Consider the following 21,863-nt stretch of genomic DNA (forward strand, 5'->3'; position numbering starts at 1 on the left):
ACTAATGATATAGGCAATTCTGGGATAGGTCTAGCTCAACTAAACAGATAACAATACGGGTAACCACGGGACAGTGTAGCTTCTGGAAATGAAATATAAAGTCTTCCACTTCGCACTTGAATCTTTTTCCTATCTACGAATATTAGACTGCTTCCGCTTTGTTCCGGTGACCCGTGACTTCCGTTTCTCTTAAATAAACTTTATTTCATACCTCTTTGTTGTACAACCCGAAGTCCATCGCTTCAACTCGGCCTCAAATCTTCTTTAACCGCCTCAATTGGTCAATTATTGGTTTGCGGTTGCGCACGGCTTATCATGTCGGAGAGTCCACTCACCCAAGAGGAAGAGCAGGTCCTTGTTGAAGACCAAATCCTTATTCCCCTGCCATATCCCCACCAGTCCAGAACAAAGAAGGGAAAGGTTTTCGCGGCATTTTTTTCGAGCTTGTCTTCGCCGGACTCATCAAGCATTCCACCAAGCGCTTCTGGCACCATATCGGTGTTCTACCAATCCACGAGCCCCAATATAGGCATCGAAATCCCCTTGGTTTTGCACAGCCCGGAAACCATTGAGTACCTTGGCTTTGAGATACGAATCGCACACGAGCTTTTCAGTCGATGGAATCATAGGCATCCTCGAATAGGGCTTCTGGACTTTGTGTACGGTCACACAGCGAGTGCCCGAGGGTTAAAGCTAGACAGTGCAAACATCTCGGACCGCGATGTCCTAGCTCAGCTTGGCGTACAGACTTGGCTTCAGGATACGACTCTCGACAAAGTCGCTTCACAGGTTGTCGATATCCACATTGTTCAATTCTGGCTTGACGACACTCTCAAGACCCGCTACAACTCACTGAGGTCGATGCTACATCTATTAAAATCACACGCCGTGTTAAGATTACACGAATCTGCACAAATCTGATGACAGGCAATAGGATAGCAAATAGAGCTCGGAGGAGGAACTATATGTATCGAGGGTTGACAGAAGTGTGTGGTTACTTGAATTTTGAGGAATAGGTCGTCAGATAGGTGTCCAACTACATGCAGCCCGCCCAGATTTTGTAACATAGTAATAAGTTAGCTCGATAATTCTATTATATGATCTTTGGCTTTCTATGATTCTGTCTGATGGCTATATTACCACATGAAATACCATCGAGTTACTTAGGTAGAAAGAGACTAGTCAGTCCCTAAGTAAAGCCTCGTGGAAAGTCTCAGATCCGCTCAGCTATAACTTTCCACGATGGGAAAGAGCTTATCTGGTATTTTCAGAGACGCATCAGACCACTAGAAGAGTTCAACGACCTGATAGGCAAGAATAGCGCGAGAGGACACATCTGTCGAGGGTCTTCAGAATTCGTCCAAGGTGTATCGAAAGATAAATTTCAGGAGAAAATGACAGACCGCGCAATGATCGTTGATGGATGCAAAGCTTCACAGGTTATGATCATGAACGAGGAAGCTGCAAGAAGAATATTCCAAGAAGCGAAAGGAAGAGTTCATATCGAGATTGAACGCGATTGCACAAAGGTGGTTGCTTGGCATATACGGTAGAGGCAAAAGTGATATTGTATCTCTATGATTCCGGTCCTCAGTATCATATTCACTCACTTCCAGCATCTAGATAACAATCATTATGCATTCGAGTATGACCAGGGTTGCCATCTGTGTCATAAGTGAACTGCCAATTCTTCTATCTCGAATCATGAACCTCGCCTTGGAGATATCTCCATCGTTCCTAGATCCTACCTCCAGCATCATTCTAGCAGTATCCTTGACGGCATCCAACCACTATGGCGCTCTCTGAATACTCCAATAGCAGCAATCACCCTCCAAATACCACCCTCAAGCCCCCTGAATCCAAACACCGCGTCCTCAGTAGACTCCACAGATCCCACCTCCGGCCCAAACTCCCACTTCCTCTCCCAGAGCACCAGCGCCTGAACCCACTCCTCGTCCCTCTTCCCGAGCGCAAGAGAATGGCCCTCAGCATCCTCTCCACCTCGCCCCTCAACGCGCCAAACCGCGCCAAAGTCGAAGCCTACGTAGCCACCGTCCAGACCGCCGCACGAGGCAACAAATCCGCGCTCGAATGCTGGTTCCACGCACCATGGGTCGCAAAACCCGGCGACAAGCGCTGGCGCACACACACCATCTCCAAGGCATTTACATTCCGCTTTGCGTTTGCACGAATCCATGTGGGGTTCCACTACGGCGTGTGGGCGTTACTCTGCGCAGGGCCACTCAGTGATGAGGCCCAAAAGGGGCTTGTTGAAGTTAGTCAGGACAAGAAGGTGACGTGGAAGACGGAGGGGTATGATCTGAGTCACTTGTGTGGGAGCTGGGTGTGTTGTAACCCTGCGCACTTGGTTGCGGAGCGTAGGAGGGTGAATATGGAGCGGAAGAGGTGTCACAGGATGGCGAGGTGTGTGGGTGGGAAGGGTGGAGAGCATGAGCCGAGATGTGTTGTTGGTGTGCAGTTGGCGAGTAGGGTGTTGGGGAATAGGAGGGATGAGGTTGTGGAGGAGTGGGATAGTGATTGCTGAGTTGGTGATCGTATATGGCGAGGTCATCTTCTCACGACATTTGGGGACTGTGAGGTGGTGGTTAATTAGAGCGTTGATGTATGAGCTCAACGATGTGATATCAATGTGGTCGGGCATATCTTCGACGACATAAACGAATGCAGCGAGCTGGAAGAACTGCGGTTATCAAACCATGAAATAAAGTCTCAATACTTATATAACCACTGCTAAATACGAAACTTGATATGGTTTCACCAAAGATCGTTCTGTGCAGTTCAATCTGGAATTACCCCTGAGTCGATGCTGCCTCAGGCACGAATCAGTCAGCATAAGCCGCACTACTTACACAATTGATCTTTATAGACTTTATTATATCATATTTACGATTGGCTAGTATATCTACTTATTATCATCTGCTAATGACTAACAGGACAATATAATTAGTGTAGCATAGCTAGCTGTGAGTGTGCATACAGCAGCGTTTACCTCTTTCGCAAAGTACATGATTCATGTATCAAATCATGCGGCGATCTTGAGACCTGGAGTGAATGACGTCGTTGACTGACCTAGTGATAACAAGCAAATCGTCATATCCCAGAGCAAACGGCGAACTGACGTGTCTGATCGTAAGTGAAAAGGTGAAGAAAGTGAAGAAAGTGAACAGTGACAAGCACGTGGTAGCAAGGAAACGTATCTGGCAGGCAGCACTGATCGTCAGACCACCGCTATTTTGTTATTGTTGTTGCTGTTGCTGTTGCTGTTTCTGTTGCTGGTGTTGTTGATATCGCGACTCGCACCGGATCTTCTCACCGCCGTCTCACTTACATTATCCTCCCATCCCAATCCCTAATGTGCGTCTGATGCATTCTTCGTATTGGCTCCATTATTCCCTTCTGTATTGTTTGATCCTTCTGTGCGCACTGTACATTGGCAGTGACGACCGTGTACCTATCGCTCTATCCGTTTCTGAACGTTCACGCTGGCTACTAAAATTCCTAACGGTCGGCGCCGTCGTTAGTATCGCCCTCTCCCTTCTTGGTTCTCCCTACAAGAAGCTCTTCGCTTCCAACAACAGTAGTGTTATACAACATTCTCCCTTCACGCTCAAACTGACAGATGTTTCCAGCTCGCCGCCGTCCGAACGGTGGCCCAGGAGGTCTTGGCTCTCAAGGGCGCTTCCCAATTGGAACTCCTACCAGCAGCTCTCCTTTCACCCACTTCAGACTCGTTACTCAAGACGACAATTACCCTGACAACGAAGACGATGCTGAGTCGGGTATACCAGTGTTTAGATCTCCTTCCTATCAAGTATTAGCAGGCATTGCCGACAGTGCAGACACACAACGCGACATGGCCAGCAATCATACCTCTCCTGCCGCAAACCAGACATTCGCAGATATGGCACGCTCCGCTGCAAGGGCAAAGAACAGAGAGATGAAGCAAACCGAGACACCTCTGCAGACTGAAGCAGGTCACTCCACCTCGGGCTTCATCAAGCTTAAATCCAAACGCGGTCGCAGCCAATCCAAGAATTGGGTACCTCTTGCTCTTGATGACTACACCACGGGTGATGATAATGATCCCTTCTTTGCCGGCCTCAAGCGTGATGCAGCGTTTCCCGACAGCAGTGGAGGCTCGTCATCTGTTTCGTCTCATCAGGCGCCTGTCACCAACGACAGTGAGCCTACCTTCACTTCAACCTCCAACCTCAACCATCCTCCTGCACAAAACCCACCCGTTGATAGCCCACAAATGTCACTCTCCGCCATGTCTGAGCCGTTCATCTCAGCTCGACCAACTCCACAGATGCAACCTGCTGCAGATGACGAGATCACCAGAGTCTTCGGTGAGCGACTTCCTGACTTGATCTTCTTGTCTCAATGGGAGGGTACAGTTCACGGCGAGATCAAATTCATCCAGCATCCCAACCGTGACGTATCCGCACACCAGTGGGACATTATCGCGTATCAGTGGGTTAGTATCGGTCAGTTTTCCGCCAACAGGAAAAAGATTGAAGGTCAGTTGAAGGATGAGAGATTGAGAGGTCAGACTGTCAGCTCAAGCATCCCGCCGAATACACTCGCCTATTTCAGAGCTGTCGCGAAGCAACGTGAGGCTGCTGCGTCCAATCCATCACCTCGGAACAATGACAATGCCAATGCCTCAGCTATCTCCCAGACTCAGCGTGTCAACACTGCCATACCTCAACGCCCCAAGCTCCAAGCAGTGGCTGGTATGAATAGCATGGACCAATTCGGTTCCTTGTCAACAGTCTCTGGCTCTGCCGTGAATCTTCCAACACGCTCTAGCTTGGCCACTGGCAGGAGCCTTCCATATCGAGATTTAGCAACCTCCGAGGCACCCTCTATCGCTTCGCTCATGTCAGCTTCTACCCTTACTGCTAGAGATAATGGAACTCACGGTATGTCTGATGATCCTTTCATGTCCGACCGAGACAGAACTTCTAGCTGGGGCAGCACTTACCTTCACACTCAAGAATCTGAGCGTCCAGGAACAATGGATCGCGACTACCAATTCCCGATTCCTCAGAACCATCCACAAGACCGTTCTTACAATCCTCTCAACCACCGCACCCAGGAACAGCCGCTTACCTTCGGTACCCAGACCTATGGAGACAACCGTGATGGTTTCGGAAACGTTCCAGGTACTCAAGTGGCATTGTGGGATGAGATACGCAGAAATGGTCAGAGGAACAACGCGGGCCAGCATGACACAACGCAGATCAGATCCCTGGCATCTGGAACTGGACTGGACAAGGAGTCGGTCAGAAGACTTTTCCAGTCGTATGATATAGAAGATGAAGCTGTAGACATGAGCGCAGCATATCGCGGTCGACCTGTCACCACGATGCAACAAGCACTAGCGGATGCTTCATCGGAATATCAACCGCAGACCAGAGCAGCAATCCCCCAGATTCCTCGCGCGCTTCAACCTCCCCCTGGCCTGAACGTTGGTCGCTCTCGACTTGCGCCGTATCCAACTCTGCAAGGCGACCCTGATCCCTTCCAGAACAGGAAGGAGGAAATTATCAATGGTCAGCCAGATGAGCCACCAAATCCCCAGGTTCTCAATACAATGTCTATGGGAGGCTGCCGCGACTGTGCAGGGCCCTTTCCAACTCCTCACGCAGAGCACGCAAACAAGAATGAAGAGTGGTGGGGATCTGGACGAGTCGATCAGAACGATGACTTCGTGCTACCATCTCTTGCAAATGCTCGTGCTCGCGATCCCGCCCAAGCTGAACAATACGACTATATTGGTACACAGGGAATGCTACGACTCTTCGAGAATCTCGCAGAATATGCCAAAGAAACTGATACTGGTGAAAGGTCTTACTTCACACGTAATTGGAGGGTACCGGAGCCTCGTCATATGGACACGAGTGAGGAAGGTAGGAAGAGCTATTTTGCCACGGACCTTGCACTGCGGGCGAAACGCATTCGGGAGCAGCAGAGAGTGGTAGAGCTGAGAATGCGCGACGAGCAGATTCGAGCCGGTGTAGGGCCTCCTTCCCAGAGTCGTTCCACGGAGACGGAAAATCAAGCTCGACCTAATGTAGCCTCTTCTTCCCAGGGTCGTTTCACGGATACGGAGAATGAGTACTTTAAGATGATGAGGGAGAGTCACAACTACCCAAACCTGGCCCAGATCACTCAGATCCTGAGAAACAACGAGCTGGCCCAGTCTAGCAATAGCCAGAGTCAATCGAGCAACGAACAAAGCTCATCCAGCAGCAACCAGGGTCTATCTGAACAACAGCGCAATCTGTTCAACAAAAGTCACAACGACCTTCAAGGTTGGTTCTGAAAGTAGGAGAGACTGTAGAATGTACGGTCAGCGCTGCCGGTTCTTGAAGAGGACATTGATGAGCGGCGAAAACTGGGTTAAGGAAGCAGACAGTGGTCACCACGGCATCTAATCTTGAGGATCTTCATGATCTTGAGGGAGAGAAGGGCTGTAACTAAAGCACATAAGATAAAAAAACATATGCAAGTGGATGACGAACGTCTCCGATATTGAATGCAACAAAATCTGCTCCAGGCTCCGTGACTGTGTATTGCAAGATATGACTCAAACTTCACTGCCTCTGCCCCACCATGAAAGACCAAAGGCCGACCCCGCAAAAACATTATTTCATTTCCTCCGCCATTGACCACGCGACAGGCCCCGAAACCTTGAATCTTTCTTCTGCCGCGCGTCTGATTGCTTTATTGCTCTTCCGACTGCTTAACTACTTTTGTGGACGCGCCATCATCATGACCGAACCCGGCCCTGCTACAGAGGGAAATGCGCCCTCAAAGAATGCCCTGAAGAAGGCTGCGAAGGACGCCGAAAAGGTAATCAAAATCTCAACACTTGGTATCGGAGCTACTCTAATAAACTGTCATAGGCGAAAAAGAAGGAAGCTGCCCGCCAGCGCGAGCTTGCAGAGCGCCAAAAAAGGGAAGCAGAAGACGCCGCCGATGTCTCTGCAAACGACTATGGTGAATTGCCTCTCATAGGGTCTGCCGAATTCAAGCCAACGGGCGAGAAACGAATCAAGCTATCCGAAGTGGCCTCATATGCAGATCAAACTGTGACCCTGCGGTGCTGGGTTGAGAATGCGCGGGTGCAGAGTGCCAAGCTGGCCTTTCTAAATTTAAGACAAGAGCTGGAGACCGTGCAGGCTGTCGTTGCAGCGAGTGAAAGCCTGAGCAAGCAAATGGTCAAGTTTGCTGGGAACATCAGCACCGAGAGCTTGTTGGTGGTTACAGGCCTGGTCAAGAAGACCCCCGAACCAGTCAACAGCGCGACAGTCAAGGACTATGAGATCCATATCAAGAGAGTTTTCATCGAGGCCAAGGCAGAAGTCCCACTCCCCCTCCAAGTCGAGGATGCCGAAAGACCCCTACCATCTGAAGCTACTGGTGAGGAGGAAAATGACGAAGAGTCCGGTCACCCGCTGGTGACTCTCAACACACGTCTCAACAACCGAACCATCGACCTGCGTGCCAAGATCAACAACGCCATCTTCACAATCAAAGGCGGTGTCTGCGCACTCTTCCAAGAGTTTCTGGGCAGCAAGGGGTTCACGCTCATCCACAGTCCCAAGCTTCTGGGAGCACCATCCGAAGGTGGTGCTAATGTTTTTGAAGTCAAATACTTCGACCGTCAAGCTTATCTCGCACAATCGCCACAATTCTACAAGCAAATGCTCATTGCGTCTCGGTTTCAGCGTGTGATGGAGATCGGTCCTGTGTTCCGCGCAGAAAATTCGAATACCGCCCGACATTTGACTGAATTCACTGGTCTCGATCTCGAAATGGAGTTCCAGGAGGACTACCACGAGGTCATGTCTCTCCTCGAAGAACTCATGCTCTTCATTTTCGCCGGTTTACAAACTCGCTATGGCCGCGAGACCGAATTGGTCCGCTCCCGATACCACGTCGAGCCCTTTGCCCTCCCAGCAGCGGGGTCCGTCCCACGTATTACGTTCGCAGAGGGTATCGCCATGCTCCGCGAGGCTGGAGAAGAGCTCAATGACTACGATGACTTGTCTACACCACAGGAGAAACTCCTCGGCAAACTTGTGTTGCAGAAATACGGCTCGGACTTCTACACACTCGACCAATTCCCACTTGCGATTCGGCCTTTTTACACGATGCCTTCCGCAGCATCACCGAAACTCAGTAACTCGTATGACATGTTCATGCGTGGACAGGAGATTTTGAGCGGTGCACAGCGTATTCACAGTACGCGACTTCTGCAAGAGAAGATGCGGGCATTTGACCCACCGATCGACCCTGAGGGAGCGGCAGTGAAGGACTATGTCGATTGCTTCCGGTATGGATGTCCGCCACATGCAGGTGGTGGGTTTGGGTTGGAGCGAATCGTATGTTTCTGGTTGGGACTGCCGAATATTCGCCTGACCAGTCTATTCCCAAGAGACCCGCAGAGGGTTATGCCCTAGTCATGTAAACTATTACAATCTCGTGAAGGGAAAGTCATGTCAACGACAGGTGACGACCATGTTACAAAAACTATACAACAGAAAATAGGAAAGTGAACTGAAGAATCTGAGATACCTACGGTGCTATAGCCCAGCCATTAATATGGTTCTTGATTGTGATCATAAGCTGTCGGCCGAGTACGTTGCTCAGCATCAAATGTATAGTTTGGAGTAAACATGTGGCTGAAAGTCCTATTCGGTACTAGCTCCATCTCGCGCCACTAACGACATCATCACCATTTCGTTCAGATACTTATAAGGTCCTCGGGCATCACACATATTTCTCCAAATTCTCAGCTTCGGCGACGCCCCCTCAGTCAAGCTGGAGACATCCAAATGGACAATCCCCAGAACTTCACACCGCCCTCATCGCCCACCGGCTCGAAACCCGCAGCCCACCTCCCGAACGAGATCCTCCTCCAAATCCTTTCCTACATCCCCACCGATCCCGCCCTCCAACCCACTCTCGCCGCCCTCTGCCTCACAAACACACAATGGCACACCGTCACCATTGCCCGCCTCTACGCCCACCCACACATCCGCGGCGCCAACTTCGACCTCTTCACCCGCACCATCGTGCCCTCCATCAACCTGCACATCAAGCGCTCCGACCTCGCCTCCCTCGTCCACACCCTCGACCTCTCCCACATCGTCCACCACTCCACCAAGAAGACAACCGCCCGCTTGCTCGGCCGCACAAAGGCCAGTCTGCAGGTCTTTGTCGCGCCGCAGACCGGGTTTGCGCTGAATAGCTACCCTGCTCTGGCGCATTGTGCGCGCTTGCGTGTGCTTGATTTGCGGCTCGTGTGTGAGAGTGTGGATTTTAGGGATTTGGGGAGGGCGTTGGCTGGGTTGCGGGCCTTGGAGGTGTTGTTTTTTCCGCGGACTGGGGTGCGGGATGGGGCGTATGATGGGGCGGATATTCGGTGGCCGGCGTTGAGGGAGCTGCATTTGGCGGGTGGGCTGAGTGGTGTGTTTATGGCGGGATTGCAGGGGAGATGTGGGGGAAATCTAGGAATGAATCCGGCTGGGCTACCGACGACGCTGACGAGGTTGAGTGTGACGAATAGTCCCGTCTTAGAATGCGCGAGTTTGGTGCGGTTTCTGGCTGGTGTTGGTGGGCAGCTGAGGGTGTTCACGACGTGTTCGCTGCCAAGGTTTCGTAGGGGTGATTTGGATGACTTACTGGTGTTTTGTCCGCGGCTGGAGAAGGTCAGCGTAGCGGCGGAGTTTTGGACGGGACGGGCTGTTGCGAGAGAGGAGTTTCGGGGCTTGCCAGCACATTCGTTGAGTGAGTTGAGGGTTACGAAAAGCGAGGACTCCGTCCATGAGGATGAGATCACGCCGGTTGATATCGAAGTGGGAATAGAGTACGGGTTCTTGGGCGGCTTGAGACGGGTGGTTGTGAATGTTGCGGTGGGTTGGGTGAGTGAGAGAAGCTTGTTGGAGGAATGGGAGGACCTGGGATTAGCTGTCGCGGAAAAATGGGATCAAGATAAGCTTGAGAACTGGGATGGGACGAAGCCAACTTTCGGTATCACGCAGGTTGATAGGAATGCTGAGAACAATAACCGTCCGACACTGGACTGGTGACATCGATACAATCTCCCTACAAAATGTGCTTTTATGACCAAGAACGCCCGCAGATGCATTCAACCAGACGCCATCGCAATGCTCGAACACGACCTTACGCTTCCGCGCAATCATTTCAGCGTCCTCGCCACCTTCTCAACCATCTTCCCCTGCTCCTCTAACGTCGCAACCTTTTCATCAACTTCCTGCAACAGCCTCCCAACTGCCAACGTAGTCTTCACATCCCCACCCTGCCCCTCAACCCAGACAACCCCATTCCTCCCCACCGCAATCTCAAACCGCACCCCCTTCTGCGCCAACCTCTCCAACACATCCAACTTGCCCTTACTGCCCATCAACAACCTCCTCGCCAGCCCCAAGCTAACACGGAACACCATCCCGCCCTTCAACGGGCCCATACCATCTGCCTTCTGCGTCGTCGGCGATATACAAGTCAACGTCGGCTCCTGATGCGGCGGATTCGGATGCGCGCTCACAATGCGCGCATACACAAGCGCGCCCGGCAGCATATTCGGCCTGTTCTTCCTGTTCGCACCCTCGAACTCCAGATTGCCCAGCGTCGCGAGCGGCGTGTGCGGCGTGATGGAGCAGTAGTACCATTCGGCGCTGCCGCGTTGGACGGTGCAGATTACGAGGTCGCCGACGGCGGGGATGTACTGTGTTGTGCGTTGTCAGTATCTTGTGAGATATTAGAGGGCTTAGGAATACGTACACGGCCGCTGTTGTTCTCGACCCATACTGCCGGTTTCCGGTCGTCTGCGATGAGGGCGCCGCCGGTTGTGGGTGTGACTGTGGTGGGCGGGATGTGTCGTAGTCCGGGGCCGATGGTGAGTGCCTTGCCTGGGTTTTTGGAGGATGAGGGGAGATGGGAGGGCAGGATTGGGTCGCCTGGGAGGACGACGAGGCCTGTGAGAGACATGCTGAGGGTTTATGAAGCTTGCTCAGGATCAATTGAAGCTATTTCAAAGTCTCAGTACAACAGTAGAATAATCAAAAGCAATGACGGCGGGGCTCCGAGATTTAGCCGACTCTTGTCCTGGAATTTTTTGTTTAGCGGGCAGAATATTGTCTCCCGCTTCTATCTCGACCTTTAACATTATTTCCATACGCTCTCAATCGCCCAAGATGAGTGACGACGAATCCCAGTCGCGCGTCGCGATTGGTATTTCTTTTGGAAACTCGTACAGCTCGATTGCTTCAACGAACAATGACGGCAACACAATCGTGATCGCCAACGAGGACGGAGACAGACAAATCCCTTCTATGCTGTCGTATGTTTCTGGCGAGGAGTTTCACGGTCAGCAAGCCAAGTCACAGCTTGTGCGTAACCCGACGAATACTGTTGCATACTTCAGGGATTTCATCGGGCAAGAGTGTGTAGAGGACATCCAGCCCCAACACCAATACATTACAGCTGACAATATAGTAGCTTCAAGTCAATAGATCCCACCCCATGCTCCGGATCAGCACACCCGAAAGCAGGCTCCGACGGAGCGACGTTCAACATCAAGGACACTGAAGAAGATTCTGAAAACACCCGCACAATCTCAGAAATCACAACGAGACACCTGAAGCGGTTGCAAACTTCTGCCAGCGACTATCTCGGAAAGGGAGTTAACGCTGCTGTCATTACTGTGCCCACGAACTTTACAGACAAGCAAAAGGAGGCCCTTACAGCATCTGCCAAGGAGGCTGGAATTGAGGTCCTCCAATACATCCACGAGCCCGTCTCCGCAGTGCTTGCCTACGATGCCCGACCAGACGCAAAGCTCTCTGATAAGATCGTAGTTGTGGTCGACATTGGTGGTATTCGCACAGATGTTACTGTCATTGCCTCGCGCGGCGGTCTGTACAGTATCCTGGCTACTGCCCATGACTATGACGTCTCGGGCGCCCAATTCGACCAGGCACTAATGGACCACTTCGCCAAGGAGTTTATCAAGAAGCACAAGACCGATCCACGAGAGGACAAGCGTGCGCTCGCGAAACTTAAGCTCGAGTCTGAAGCCGTTAAGAAGGCCCTCTCCATTGGCACGAACGCAAGCTTCTCCGTCGAGTCTCTTGTGTCTGGTATCGACTTCACGTCCACCATAAACCGTACGCGATTTGAGCTTATCGGTAATAAGTACTTCGCCTCCATCAGCCGCCTTGCCCTCTCCGCCGTAGAAAAGGCTGGTCTTGACCCCCTCGACGTGTCTGAAATCATCTGCTCCGGCGGCTCTTCGCACACGCCCAAAGTCGCCCGCTCTCTGCAATCTGCCTTTCCCGAGGGCATCCCCGTTCTTGCACCCGCAACATCCCCAACCTCACTCAACCCTTCTGAACTTGCAGTTCGAGGCGCTGCGATCCAAGCTTCTCTCATCTCCGAATTTGAAACCGAGGACATCGACCAGAGCACGCACCCTATGGTCACTGCCGCACCACACCTTGGCAAGGCAATCGGCATCCTTTCAATTTCAGGCGACGAGTCTAGCGGTGTCTTCCGTCCGCTTGTTGAAGCACATACACCTGTTCCTGTGCGTCGTACGGCGCAAATTGCCGTCCCTCGCGAGGGTGGCGATGTACTGATCAAGATCTGCGAAGGTGTGAGCCAGATCAAGGTTTCTACGCCTGCACCACAGCCCAAGGCTGAGAAGAAAGATGATGAGGATGAGGACAGTGACGAAGATGATAGTGAGGACGAGCCGGAAGAGGTGCGTGAGCGCGTTTGGAAGGCAGAAACAGTTCTTTCTGAGGCTGCATTGAGAGGCGTGAAGAAGGGTGCCAAGGTCGAGGTTCAACTGGACGTTGCAGCAGATCTGAGCGTGAGAGTTACTCTGAGGCAGGTTGGTGACAAAGGCGGAAAAGGGCTGATAGGAAATATCAAGGGAAGCGCCAAAGAAAATGGACACGCATCGTAAGAGGTTGCGTAAGAGACGAGGTATATAATTCTGGGCTTCGATCAAACGGCTCGAGGGGATGGTTATGGCCGTGGGTGGTACAGACATCGTTACCCCTTTACTTCCAGCTGTCACGATTTCACATTGGTATAGATAGACTGCGGGCGTATATCGTATATAGCATATGAATGTATCCTGCAAGACCCATTCCGCCGTTCCAATTAATCCTCAGATATCTAACGCACACTAACATATCCCCTCCCCTTTCCATCCCTCCATCTAAATCAACCACCCAACTAAACCGTCATCATCAAGGATTCTCCCCAACAACCTCCCTCCGCCTCCGCACCCGCTCACACCGATACATACCCACACTAGGCACGACCGGCAAAAACCCATACTTCGGATACACAAACTTGGCCGCATTCACATGCCCAATCAGACTCACATACGCCTCCGGCGCGTGCGCATCCACCCACTCCACCAGCATCTGCATCATGCGCGAGCCCAGCCCGCGGCCCTGATGTGCGGGCAGCACGCACACGTCCACGATCTGCAGGAAGAGGCTGCCGTCGCCGATGAGGCGCGCCATGCCGACGACGTTGGACATGGGGTCGTTGGGCGAGGTGCTGGGATCGTGGTGGGTGTCGTGCGCGAGGATGCAGTGGATGCTTTTTGCGAGGGCGTGGGGGACGGCGGGGAGGGGCGGGGGGGTCATGCCTGTGTCGCGGCGGAGGTCGTGGTATTGTTGGGGTGTGGGGAGGGAGGGGGTGATGGTGTAGCGGGGGGAGGGGGTGGTGGTCGTGGTGGTTTCGGGGATGGTGGGTTCTGACATTTTGGTGGGTGGTGTGGTTGTAGTTGTTGTTGTTGTCGGGGTGGATAGTGTGTGTATATGAGGATGTTCGGAGATGGGTCGGGGTTTGGATGTGGGCTGGGGCTCTAGGTTCTAGGTGGAATTTGGATGAATTCGGATGGGATTTGGATGGGATTGGATGAAGTATAGAGCCTGATATGGTGTTTGAGATGCGGAGAGTTGGATTGTTCGTCTAGATGTGTGATGTTGGGGATTTTATAGAGTGCAGGGCAGACATGATATTTAAATGTGCGCTTTCTTGCGCGTTTGCGGTGCCTCGTTTCGGTCAGCGTGGACATCAGGGTAGGACCCTGGATGTCAAGACACACTACTCGTTAGCATTGTGATGAAGGAATGGTGATGTTACATTACACCTTAGAGTGTAGGTTTGCTCGTCAGATTAGTACCGCTGGACATCATTCACGGTTTATATGTGTCTGCCTTGCCGCCTTGTTGCCTTAATTATCTCGCATCAATCAAATCGATCGTGCTTCGATTGTGCTTGGACCTGTGGACATGCATGGATATTGATTAATAGCGCAGCTTGGCGCTCTGGGGCTCTTTTTCACTTCTATCCCGAGGTTATGTCTACGCATACTCAGCCATCGACTTGCTAGCGATTACTCTTGCAGTTTGCAGTATTGCAGTTGGCGTATATGATAACATCGTCACGTATAATACTTTAGGCGGCAACTGCATTGCAGGAGGGGAGACTTTGTCGACAAGACGAAGGAATCCTACCGTAAGTCCTAAGATCTGAACATACTACTCCGCTGGCTATATGAGGTATCGCCGGATGCCATTGATAACTTCAGTATGGTTTGTCTCTTCTTCGTCATGGGAAAGTAGGCGATGATCGATAGATGGCATCTTTATATTAATTAGTGTCCGCATAAGACTCGAAGTCAAAACTCACAGTGTCTCATCCAACACGCCTCTGCGACAGTGTATCAAACCTACTCTGTGCTGAACATATGCGCTCTATACACGCCGTCATGAGTGGAGAGCAACCTGCAGAGCTCGCAGTATGCGTAACGGTTTGATATACCGGATATCGCGTGGGTGGAGCAGCCAAGCAGTCTAAATGAAATTGGGCGCCATCTATACGAACTCAATGAAGCCCCGGAGAAGAGCGCACCAAAAGTCTTTGCTTCCTCCAAAATACAATACTTGTCCAGGTCGCCAATATCGGCTGAGGCGATGGGATATCAGGTCTGGCTATATGGTAATATTGGCAAATGGTTCGAAGCCATCCTTCGAAGCAGATGTTGTGTAAGTATCATGATATTATTAGAGTACATGCGTTTTTGCGAGAGGGTGGCAGGCTTTTTCTTGTTTACGAACTAACTTCCTCGGTCCTCGGTCCTCGCTCTTACAGAATTAATATATTGGATGCACAGCTTGTACAAATTGTTGATGATAAGAATCGTTCGACAGGACAGTCGCCTGTCGAAATGTCCACGCTTTTGATAATAACGAGAAACCTCTTTCTTGTTTCTGATCGCGAGCATAGGCCGAGTATGAGAATGATCTCGGGACAGACTAATTATCAGTCGTATCGATCCAGCTGGCGACATCTGTATGTGTGTCGCGAGATTGTTCTAACTTTTTGGTCATTTTCACAGCTATCATCAGAAGACGAAGTCGCATAAATTTATCCCCAAAGTCATCCGGAATTGATGTGAAAAGTTTCCCAGGTTAGATCGTCAGATGACTTAGCCACGCGAGTCAGTCAGTCTTGTCAACTTCCGATTCGAACGTGCGCAATCCCGCACGTTACATCCAGCAGCCTCAGCAATCCTGGTTGTGTCCGTGGCCCTCATTAAGCTTGCGGCTGCGGCATCTATACGTGTGGAGATGTCAGTGTCTCTGGTAAGGATTGCATGGTAGATCGCTCCAGCGCATGATGTCGAGTTCATTGGCGGCTCTCTAGCCTTGCCAGCTATTTTGGTGCCTGTGACAAGCAACCTGTCGCATTCGAAGACTAAACAGCGTCAGATTGCACCGCGGAGTCCACGAGAACGCCTTAGAACGGAAGCTGGACGGAATTCGTGTATACGGATGTATGATTTGATCAACATAAATTCGGGAAGAGCTCGATGCGAAAGGTAGCAGAAGATGCCATTTCGTTGCAACCAATCAGCGCCCCTGAGAAGTTGACATCGGAACGACCACAGGGTCTTTCGCCCCCTCCCTGTTCACTCCAGACTAGATCCGGAAAGCTGGAATATCACAAGCAGCCGACATGCCTGTCGTTGCGCGCTCCACCCATATCTCCACGCTGGACTGAATCATGAACACACTGCTCCGTCCCTCATCGGCAGCAATCCATCGGCATGGACGCCCCTTGTGGCCGTACCTGGGGCTGCTATTTGCTTGACTATCACCGGGACCTGCATCCTAAGGTCTCTTAGACAACTTCCTCTTTAGTTCTCGTCCCGAACCGAGCCATCAATCATACTTCGCTGCGTCCACAGCTACACTGAGACCCCTGCGACGAGACTCAGCTGTGACCTCAAGGCTAAAGATCAATAAGGCTCTCAGCGAATAAGGTGCACTGATCATCTGGCGTGCTGAACAGTTTCTACTGCTCCTAGAAATCATGCGGAGTAATGCGATCTGCACCGGCTTCTAGCGCATGATGATCTTCGAAGCTTGTCTCGCAGGCGGATTGGCCTCCTATTACAGTTATGTCGTTGGTTGTATAAAGTCTTCTTCGGATCCTGGTAGTTTGTTCGCGATGTAGCAGTGGCACCTCATCCTCAGTCAACATGGTTCTCCAGGCTCTCGTTGTTGTTTCTGCCATCCTATCGCTCGCGTCAGCTTCTCCAGTCAAGCGAAAAGATGCTATTCCACAGTTTGTTCTGGACTATGCTCCGCTCGTCTATCTCCATTCGCAAGATCCATACAGACCGTCGGATCTGATGGATACGATCAGAAATACGAAGCCAGAAGTCAACTTCTCTGTGGTCAATTCCGGGCCGCTCGACCTGAACAATCTTGATACGCTCAACAACCTGGGTGGAGAGAACGTTTACCTGACATCCAACGAAGATGTCACCAAGAATCCCACATGGTTGAACGGTATCACGCCCAACGCAAACGGCGAGACCGAGAACGGCAAGACCAGTGTGATTCTCACCATCGACCGCGGCAACAACCAGCTCGACGCATATTACTTCTACTACTATGCGTTCAACTGGGGTGGTCTCGTGCTTGGCCATCTCAACCTGGGGAACCACGTTGGTGACTGGTACGTCCATATTTGACCACAATATGCGCGCGTGCTATACTAATGCTATCTCAGGGAACACAACATGATCCGCTTCCAAGACGGCAAGCCCACGCAGGTGTGGTACTCGCAGCACGCCTCCGGCCAAGCATTTACCTGGGATGCGCTCAGCAAAGAGGGTCAACGCATCCTCGCATTCTCTGGCAACGGTTCGCATGCCGTGTACTCTCGCGAAGGTGAATCGGCACATACCATCCCCGGGACTAGCTTCCCATGGCAAGGCGTCCTGACAGACTACACGGACAAAGGTCCAAAGTGGGATCCCACCAAGGCAGCGTATTTCTACAAATACGATCTTGCCTCGCAAGTGTTCACACCATACGAATCGTCTTCGCCGGTGGCGTATCTCAACTACAATGGCAGATGGGGCGATCAGGAATATCCTGAAGACGATCCTCGACAATTCAATCTTTTTGGGAACCCACGATATAGTAGTGGTCCCAATGGGCCGAAATTCAAGAGCCTCGACAGGAAGAAGATCTGCCCAGGGGATCCATGTATCGTCATGCCGTTCATTGCGAAGCGGGATTTCGAGGAGCGTTGAGCCGGTGCAGCCAGGTTTGCGCACACCTTTTTGTGATGATGGATGATTTCTGGTACATACTATTTTAGATTGAGCGTTTGGGCGGCTTTTCATGTGATATTGATGCATCTAAAGATTTACTTTGTATATAGTTCGAAGAGCGAAAAATAACAATGGCAGATAGAAACTTCTGCATATCTATCCCTTTAGACATAGAATCTGATGTCGAACCAAATTCCCATCTCAAGACGCATCGAGTACTATAGGAGGTCCATATCAATATACAAGGTATCCCATGTGTATATTTATGTGTCCGTGCTCATATTACTTTCCGATCTGGGCTGTGGCAAGGCTACCTGAGATTCAGCAGTCCTCAAGTCCCCACTTATGTACATCTAATCGGCCCGGCTCTTGATTAGTAGGCAGATCACTACTATAGGTTGCGCTGTACTATGGTAGCCACGGGGCAGCCTGAAGCCAGGGCGTCTGGGGTAGTCTTGGGTGGGCGAGGGGCCCCTCAAAGTCGGATCTCAACGCCGACGTCACGTATTAAGCGCGATCCGCGACCGAGAATATTTTATGTCTCATATAATGAATTCAAGCTAAAGACTCATTCGCACCACATCGGACGCCTCCTTTTTGCATCTACAGTACCTGTGCAGTCGCTTCTCTCCAACATTTGCAAGGCCGTGGCGTGGATGTGTCTGCGGCAAGCATGACGACCGTGTTGAACCATGCCTCTCCATTCAAACGGAATGTTCAAGTAAGTGGTCTTGTCCTCTCAAAGACACAAATAGCTTATACATGCACAGCTCACAGACCTTCCGACCGAGCTGATCTCCGCGATTCTCATCTATCTCGATTCTACAGCTCTAAAGAGGCTAAACCTCACGTCGAAATGGGGCTATCACAATGCGATACCGTTACTGTGGCGGCATGTCGAGCTTGTGGATAAATGTACCGACTACAAAGATGTGGATAAGCCACAAATGTTCGGAGCAGACTGGGGATTTGAGGATAAACATGACGACACGCCGATAATACAGAAGGTCCTGGTCATACTACAGTCAGTGGCTAGAGATGAAGTCCTTCAGTAGATCAAAACTAACTGACATGGGTCTATAGTAATCCTTTTATAGCTTCTAGTGTACAAAGTATTACGCATCGATGCCATTTACCTCATCCTGGAATATTCAACGAGCTTCCGAACATGTATTTCAAGAGTCGCACCCTCTCATCTGATAGAAGAACTTCCGTCCTATTAGCAGATGCTATTTGTTTGCTCGATAGGGTACATACCTTGCGAATAGTCTATGGACATTGGAATCTCACGAAGTGCCTCCTGAAAGGTTTTCTGTTCGACAGACCCGCATCGCTAAAGAGACTGTGGCTCGAAAATGTTTCACTGGAAGGATTGCCTCTGAACTTGTTGCAGAGCAGTCCAAGAAGCTGCGGCCTCGAGAGTATAAGGCTCCGACGTCTGCACCTATACGGAGATCGACCACCGTACGAGCAGTCCGCCATGTCGTATATTCTCGTGCGGGGCGCAGGCGAGTCACGAGATATTGCGAATGGTCGTGCAGGAACATACTCGCATCCAATGGTATATTCTCCCGAGGAAGAAATCCTACCAACAGAAGCTTTAGATGTGGCGCCTCTTGACGTGGCATCTGAATACGACAAACGCATATATTATAATCTACCTAGTGCCTTTGCATATCTGGCTAACCGGGGTTACCAACCGGTAAACAACAACTACGAGACACCCTTCGGCAATATAGATCCCTGCACCCTCACAACTCTCTTGTTGCACAGTTCGGCAGACACATTGACTTCTCTCACCCTAGATTGGATCCTATGGCCATCTGACAACCGCAGGCAGACCTTACCATTCCTCGACAGCTTCAGCCGGCTATATTTTCCAAACCTGAAGGCATTTCAGCTTCGTAATACGGTTCTTACGGAAACGGAATTGCCTAAAGATCTGTACCTACTTGATTCAAGCGAAGATGGTTCTTCAATATTCCCAACGTTCATCGAGAAACACAAAAACCTGCGGTGCCTAGCATGGCCAATCGATCGCTTCTTTGGGGTTTCTATTCGGAGCCCAGAAGATACTGCTCGTCGAGAAAGAATAGTAGCCGAGCTTGCACGCACGCTGGAGGATCTGCGAGTTGACGCAGAGTTTGGAAGGCGGGAACCATTCACACATAACCCAGTGGGAGACATGGAATTCAATGAACGGACGCGGAGACGAAGGTTCATCGAAGACTTCGCATCCCATATGACAAAAGTCAAATCGATTAAGTTGGAAGGCGGTATACCGCGCGATGAGAAGCGCGAAACCATCCGTGCATTAAGTCAGTCACCATTAGAAAAGGTCATTGCCATCGGAATCTCGTGCCCGGTAGGCAATACATGGGGAGCTGGTGGACGCCTGCTTCAGGATATCGACGGAGGCGTGGGGATTGGTGATGACACACGCGGTCTCCAGGAAGAGTACGACGACATAATTGAGGGATACATGAGTGTAGAGCCTTCTAAGCCCTTCAACGAGCAATTCCATGCGTCATACGGCTGGGGCCCTGGACCTCCTTTCGTCCACAACATCGCCAGCTACCACGCATCGACAGTCACAGAACTCAAGTTCTGCGGCTATAACGGTGCCCCGATTCTCTACCGCCCGACACCAATCACTGAGGCGATGTTACACCCCATCCGCTACTTTCATAAACTGAAGTCGCTCGTCTTGTCCATGTGGCTGCTCACATGGCACGAAGATGAGTTCCGCGACGACTCTATCATCCAGTTCTGGCAAGATCGTAGTTCACCTACCTCTACTGCCCTTGCCCTCCCTCTCAATTTACCCGTTCTCCAGCCACTAGCTCACCCACCCCCATTCACTCCAGCCGCAAACGCCGCTCTCATAAACCATCGACAGAATGCCGCAGCCACCCACTTCTCGGAACCCCGACCTTCCTGGTCGCAAACCTTGCAAACAATATATACACCTGAAGCGCTCGCGGCGCAGGTTGCAAGGCAGGTTGGACCCCACATCTCAGAGCAGGCAAAGGCTCAACGGGAGGGTGTACATGTCCGTGTCAGCTTCTGTCTTGGCTTGCAGATCACGGATATTTTCGAGCTGGATGTCTGGATTGGAGCAGGGGATGAGGTGCTGAGGACGCGGGGGCCGAGGACGGAGCAAGATGGGGAGAGGAGAGAGGACAAGCTGTTCGGGCGGAGATGGTTCTGAATCGACGGATGCGTTCCCATGCCGTCAATTTGACGCCGTTGCGCTCGATGAAACGCTTCTGCTGCTTGCTATACCTCTTCGAGTGTGTTACCTTGGTATATAGTAGAACCGGCACTCAGCGCAAGATATCCGGCTTCCGCATATCAGTCACAGTACCCGCTTGTGCCAAGTCCGCCGTTACAGTACTAGATACCGCTGCGAGCACTTGTACGCTCAGCTGAACACCTCGGAATTTGGGATCAGAGGGAGGACTTGTAACGATATTTGGCTGCTATAAATCCTGTTGGTGAGCAAGCTCCGAGTATGCGATCAGCAAGATGGACTGTTCCCTTAGACCCGGCATTGACATCTGCCGGAACACGCTCAGTGAACCCGAGTAGAGGCATTGAGCTCCACCCTAGCTTGTTTCGAAATCTGAAAACCTGATACGCCCGGTCTTGGGTAGAATCTTGTATCTAATCAGCTTTTGTCCCGACTGTTACAGTCACCATTGTGCAGAATATGACGGAAGAACGAGCGTGCTAGCCTGGACATGCATCTCGATAGAAGCTAGAAAGTCGTGTCAGGGCATGGGATAATGTAGAGTGAGCGTATGTACAAAGCAATGCAGATGTCTATCCAGTCAGTATTTTTGATGGCGAAGAATGAGATGAGATCGCCCTGGCGAGATTCGTTATGTGAGTAAGGAAGTAAGCAGATCAGTGATGTTGGGGTTTGTTTGTTTTGATGAGTCGTAGTCGTTCTAGCACATGGCCCCTTTCTAGCTTATTTCGATCAGGCCCAGTTCTGGCGTGACTCCTGCAGGTAGCATCTCGAGAGTGCTATCATCAATGATAATCATGGAACCTTTGTCGGCCCGTCTTCATGGAGTCATATCTCTTGAGCAAAGTATTTAATCACAAACGGTCATCTTATTGCTATAGTATCAGGAAAGCA

The 21,863-nt window shown here is 51.0% G+C and overlaps 10 protein-coding genes across 10 annotated transcripts; 8 read left to right on the plus strand and 2 right to left on the minus strand.

Moving 5' to 3' along the window:
* Nucleotides 1-315: 315 nt before the first annotated feature.
* On the plus strand, nt 316-921 carry EJ05DRAFT_486610 (uncharacterized protein; the record flags this gene model as incomplete). The annotated part of the gene is made up of 1 exon (XM_033745546.1): nt 316-921. One exon carries the CDS (start codon nt 316-318, stop codon nt 919-921), a length of 606 nt encoding a protein of 201 aa, XP_033600023.1.
* Nucleotides 922-1,792: 871 nt separating this feature from the next.
* EJ05DRAFT_501103 (uncharacterized protein) lies at nt 1,793-2,545 on the plus strand (the record flags this gene model as incomplete). Its single annotated transcript, XM_033747073.1, has 1 exon — nt 1,793-2,545. One exon carries the CDS (start codon nt 1,793-1,795, stop codon nt 2,543-2,545), a length of 753 nt encoding a protein of 250 aa, XP_033600024.1.
* Nucleotides 2,546-3,640: 1,095 nt separating this feature from the next.
* On the plus strand, nt 3,641-6,352 carry EJ05DRAFT_486612 (uncharacterized protein; the record flags this gene model as incomplete). Its single annotated transcript, XM_033745547.1, has 1 exon — nt 3,641-6,352. One exon carries the CDS (start codon nt 3,641-3,643, stop codon nt 6,350-6,352), a length of 2,712 nt encoding a protein of 903 aa, XP_033600025.1.
* A 303-nt stretch (nt 6,353-6,655) lies between these two features.
* Nucleotides 6,656-8,620, plus strand: EJ05DRAFT_465696 (aspartyl-tRNA synthetase). Its single transcript, XM_033742785.1, has 2 exons — nt 6,656-6,882; nt 6,936-8,620. The coding sequence occupies exons 1-2, from the start codon at nt 6,802-6,804 to the stop codon at nt 8,493-8,495; spliced, it is 1,641 nt and encodes a 546-aa protein (XP_033600026.1). The 5' UTR covers nt 6,656-6,801; the 3' UTR covers nt 8,496-8,620.
* Nucleotides 8,621-8,750: 130 nt separating this feature from the next.
* Nucleotides 8,751-10,084, plus strand: EJ05DRAFT_538747 (uncharacterized protein; the record flags this gene model as incomplete). The annotated part of the gene is made up of 2 exons (XM_033749477.1): nt 8,751-9,963; nt 10,059-10,084. Exons 1-2 carry the CDS (start codon nt 8,871-8,873, stop codon nt 10,082-10,084), a joined length of 1,119 nt encoding a protein of 372 aa, XP_033600027.1. The 5' UTR covers nt 8,751-8,870.
* On the minus strand, nt 10,084-11,099 carry EJ05DRAFT_465699 (exosome complex exonuclease RRP40). Its single transcript, XM_033742786.1, has 2 exons — nt 10,840-11,099; nt 10,084-10,783 (listed from the first exon to the last, which is right to left on the minus strand). Exons 1-2 carry the CDS (start codon nt 11,044-11,046, stop codon nt 10,238-10,240), a joined length of 753 nt encoding a protein of 250 aa, XP_033600028.1. The 5' UTR covers nt 11,047-11,099; the 3' UTR covers nt 10,084-10,237.
* A 115-nt stretch (nt 11,100-11,214) lies between these two features.
* On the plus strand, nt 11,215-13,220 carry EJ05DRAFT_453382 (heat shock protein-like protein 70). The gene is made up of 2 exons (XM_033742429.1): nt 11,215-11,500; nt 11,557-13,220. The coding sequence occupies exons 1-2, from the start codon at nt 11,253-11,255 to the stop codon at nt 13,025-13,027; spliced, it is 1,719 nt and encodes a 572-aa protein (XP_033600029.1). The 5' UTR covers nt 11,215-11,252; the 3' UTR covers nt 13,028-13,220.
* Nucleotides 13,221-13,316: 96 nt separating this feature from the next.
* EJ05DRAFT_511369 (uncharacterized protein) lies at nt 13,317-14,246 on the minus strand (the record flags this gene model as incomplete). The annotated part of the gene is made up of 1 exon (XM_033748241.1): nt 13,317-14,246. The coding sequence occupies exon 1, from the start codon at nt 13,839-13,841 to the stop codon at nt 13,317-13,319; it is 525 nt and encodes a 174-aa protein (XP_033600030.1). The 5' UTR covers nt 13,842-14,246.
* A 1,893-nt stretch (nt 14,247-16,139) lies between these two features.
* EJ05DRAFT_511370 (uncharacterized protein) lies at nt 16,140-17,888 on the plus strand. Its single transcript, XM_033748242.1, has 2 exons — nt 16,140-17,112; nt 17,167-17,888. The coding sequence occupies exons 1-2, from the start codon at nt 16,631-16,633 to the stop codon at nt 17,693-17,695; spliced, it is 1,011 nt and encodes a 336-aa protein (XP_033600031.1). The 5' UTR covers nt 16,140-16,630; the 3' UTR covers nt 17,696-17,888.
* Nucleotides 17,889-18,085: 197 nt separating this feature from the next.
* Nucleotides 18,086-21,202, plus strand: EJ05DRAFT_394825 (uncharacterized protein). The gene is made up of 3 exons (XM_033741363.1): nt 18,086-18,437; nt 18,487-18,740; nt 18,800-21,202. The coding sequence occupies exons 1-3, from the start codon at nt 18,390-18,392 to the stop codon at nt 20,925-20,927; spliced, it is 2,430 nt and encodes an 809-aa protein (XP_033600032.1). The 5' UTR covers nt 18,086-18,389; the 3' UTR covers nt 20,928-21,202.
* The last annotated feature ends 661 nt before the right edge of the window (nt 21,203-21,863 follow it).

This window comes from Pseudovirgaria hyperparasitica, assembly GCF_010093815.1.
Source record: "Pseudovirgaria hyperparasitica strain CBS 121739 unplaced genomic scaffold EJ05scaffold_9, whole genome shotgun sequence".
In the NCBI taxonomy this organism is placed as follows: Eukaryota; Fungi; Ascomycota; class Dothideomycetes; order Acrospermales; family Acrospermaceae; genus Pseudovirgaria; species Pseudovirgaria hyperparasitica.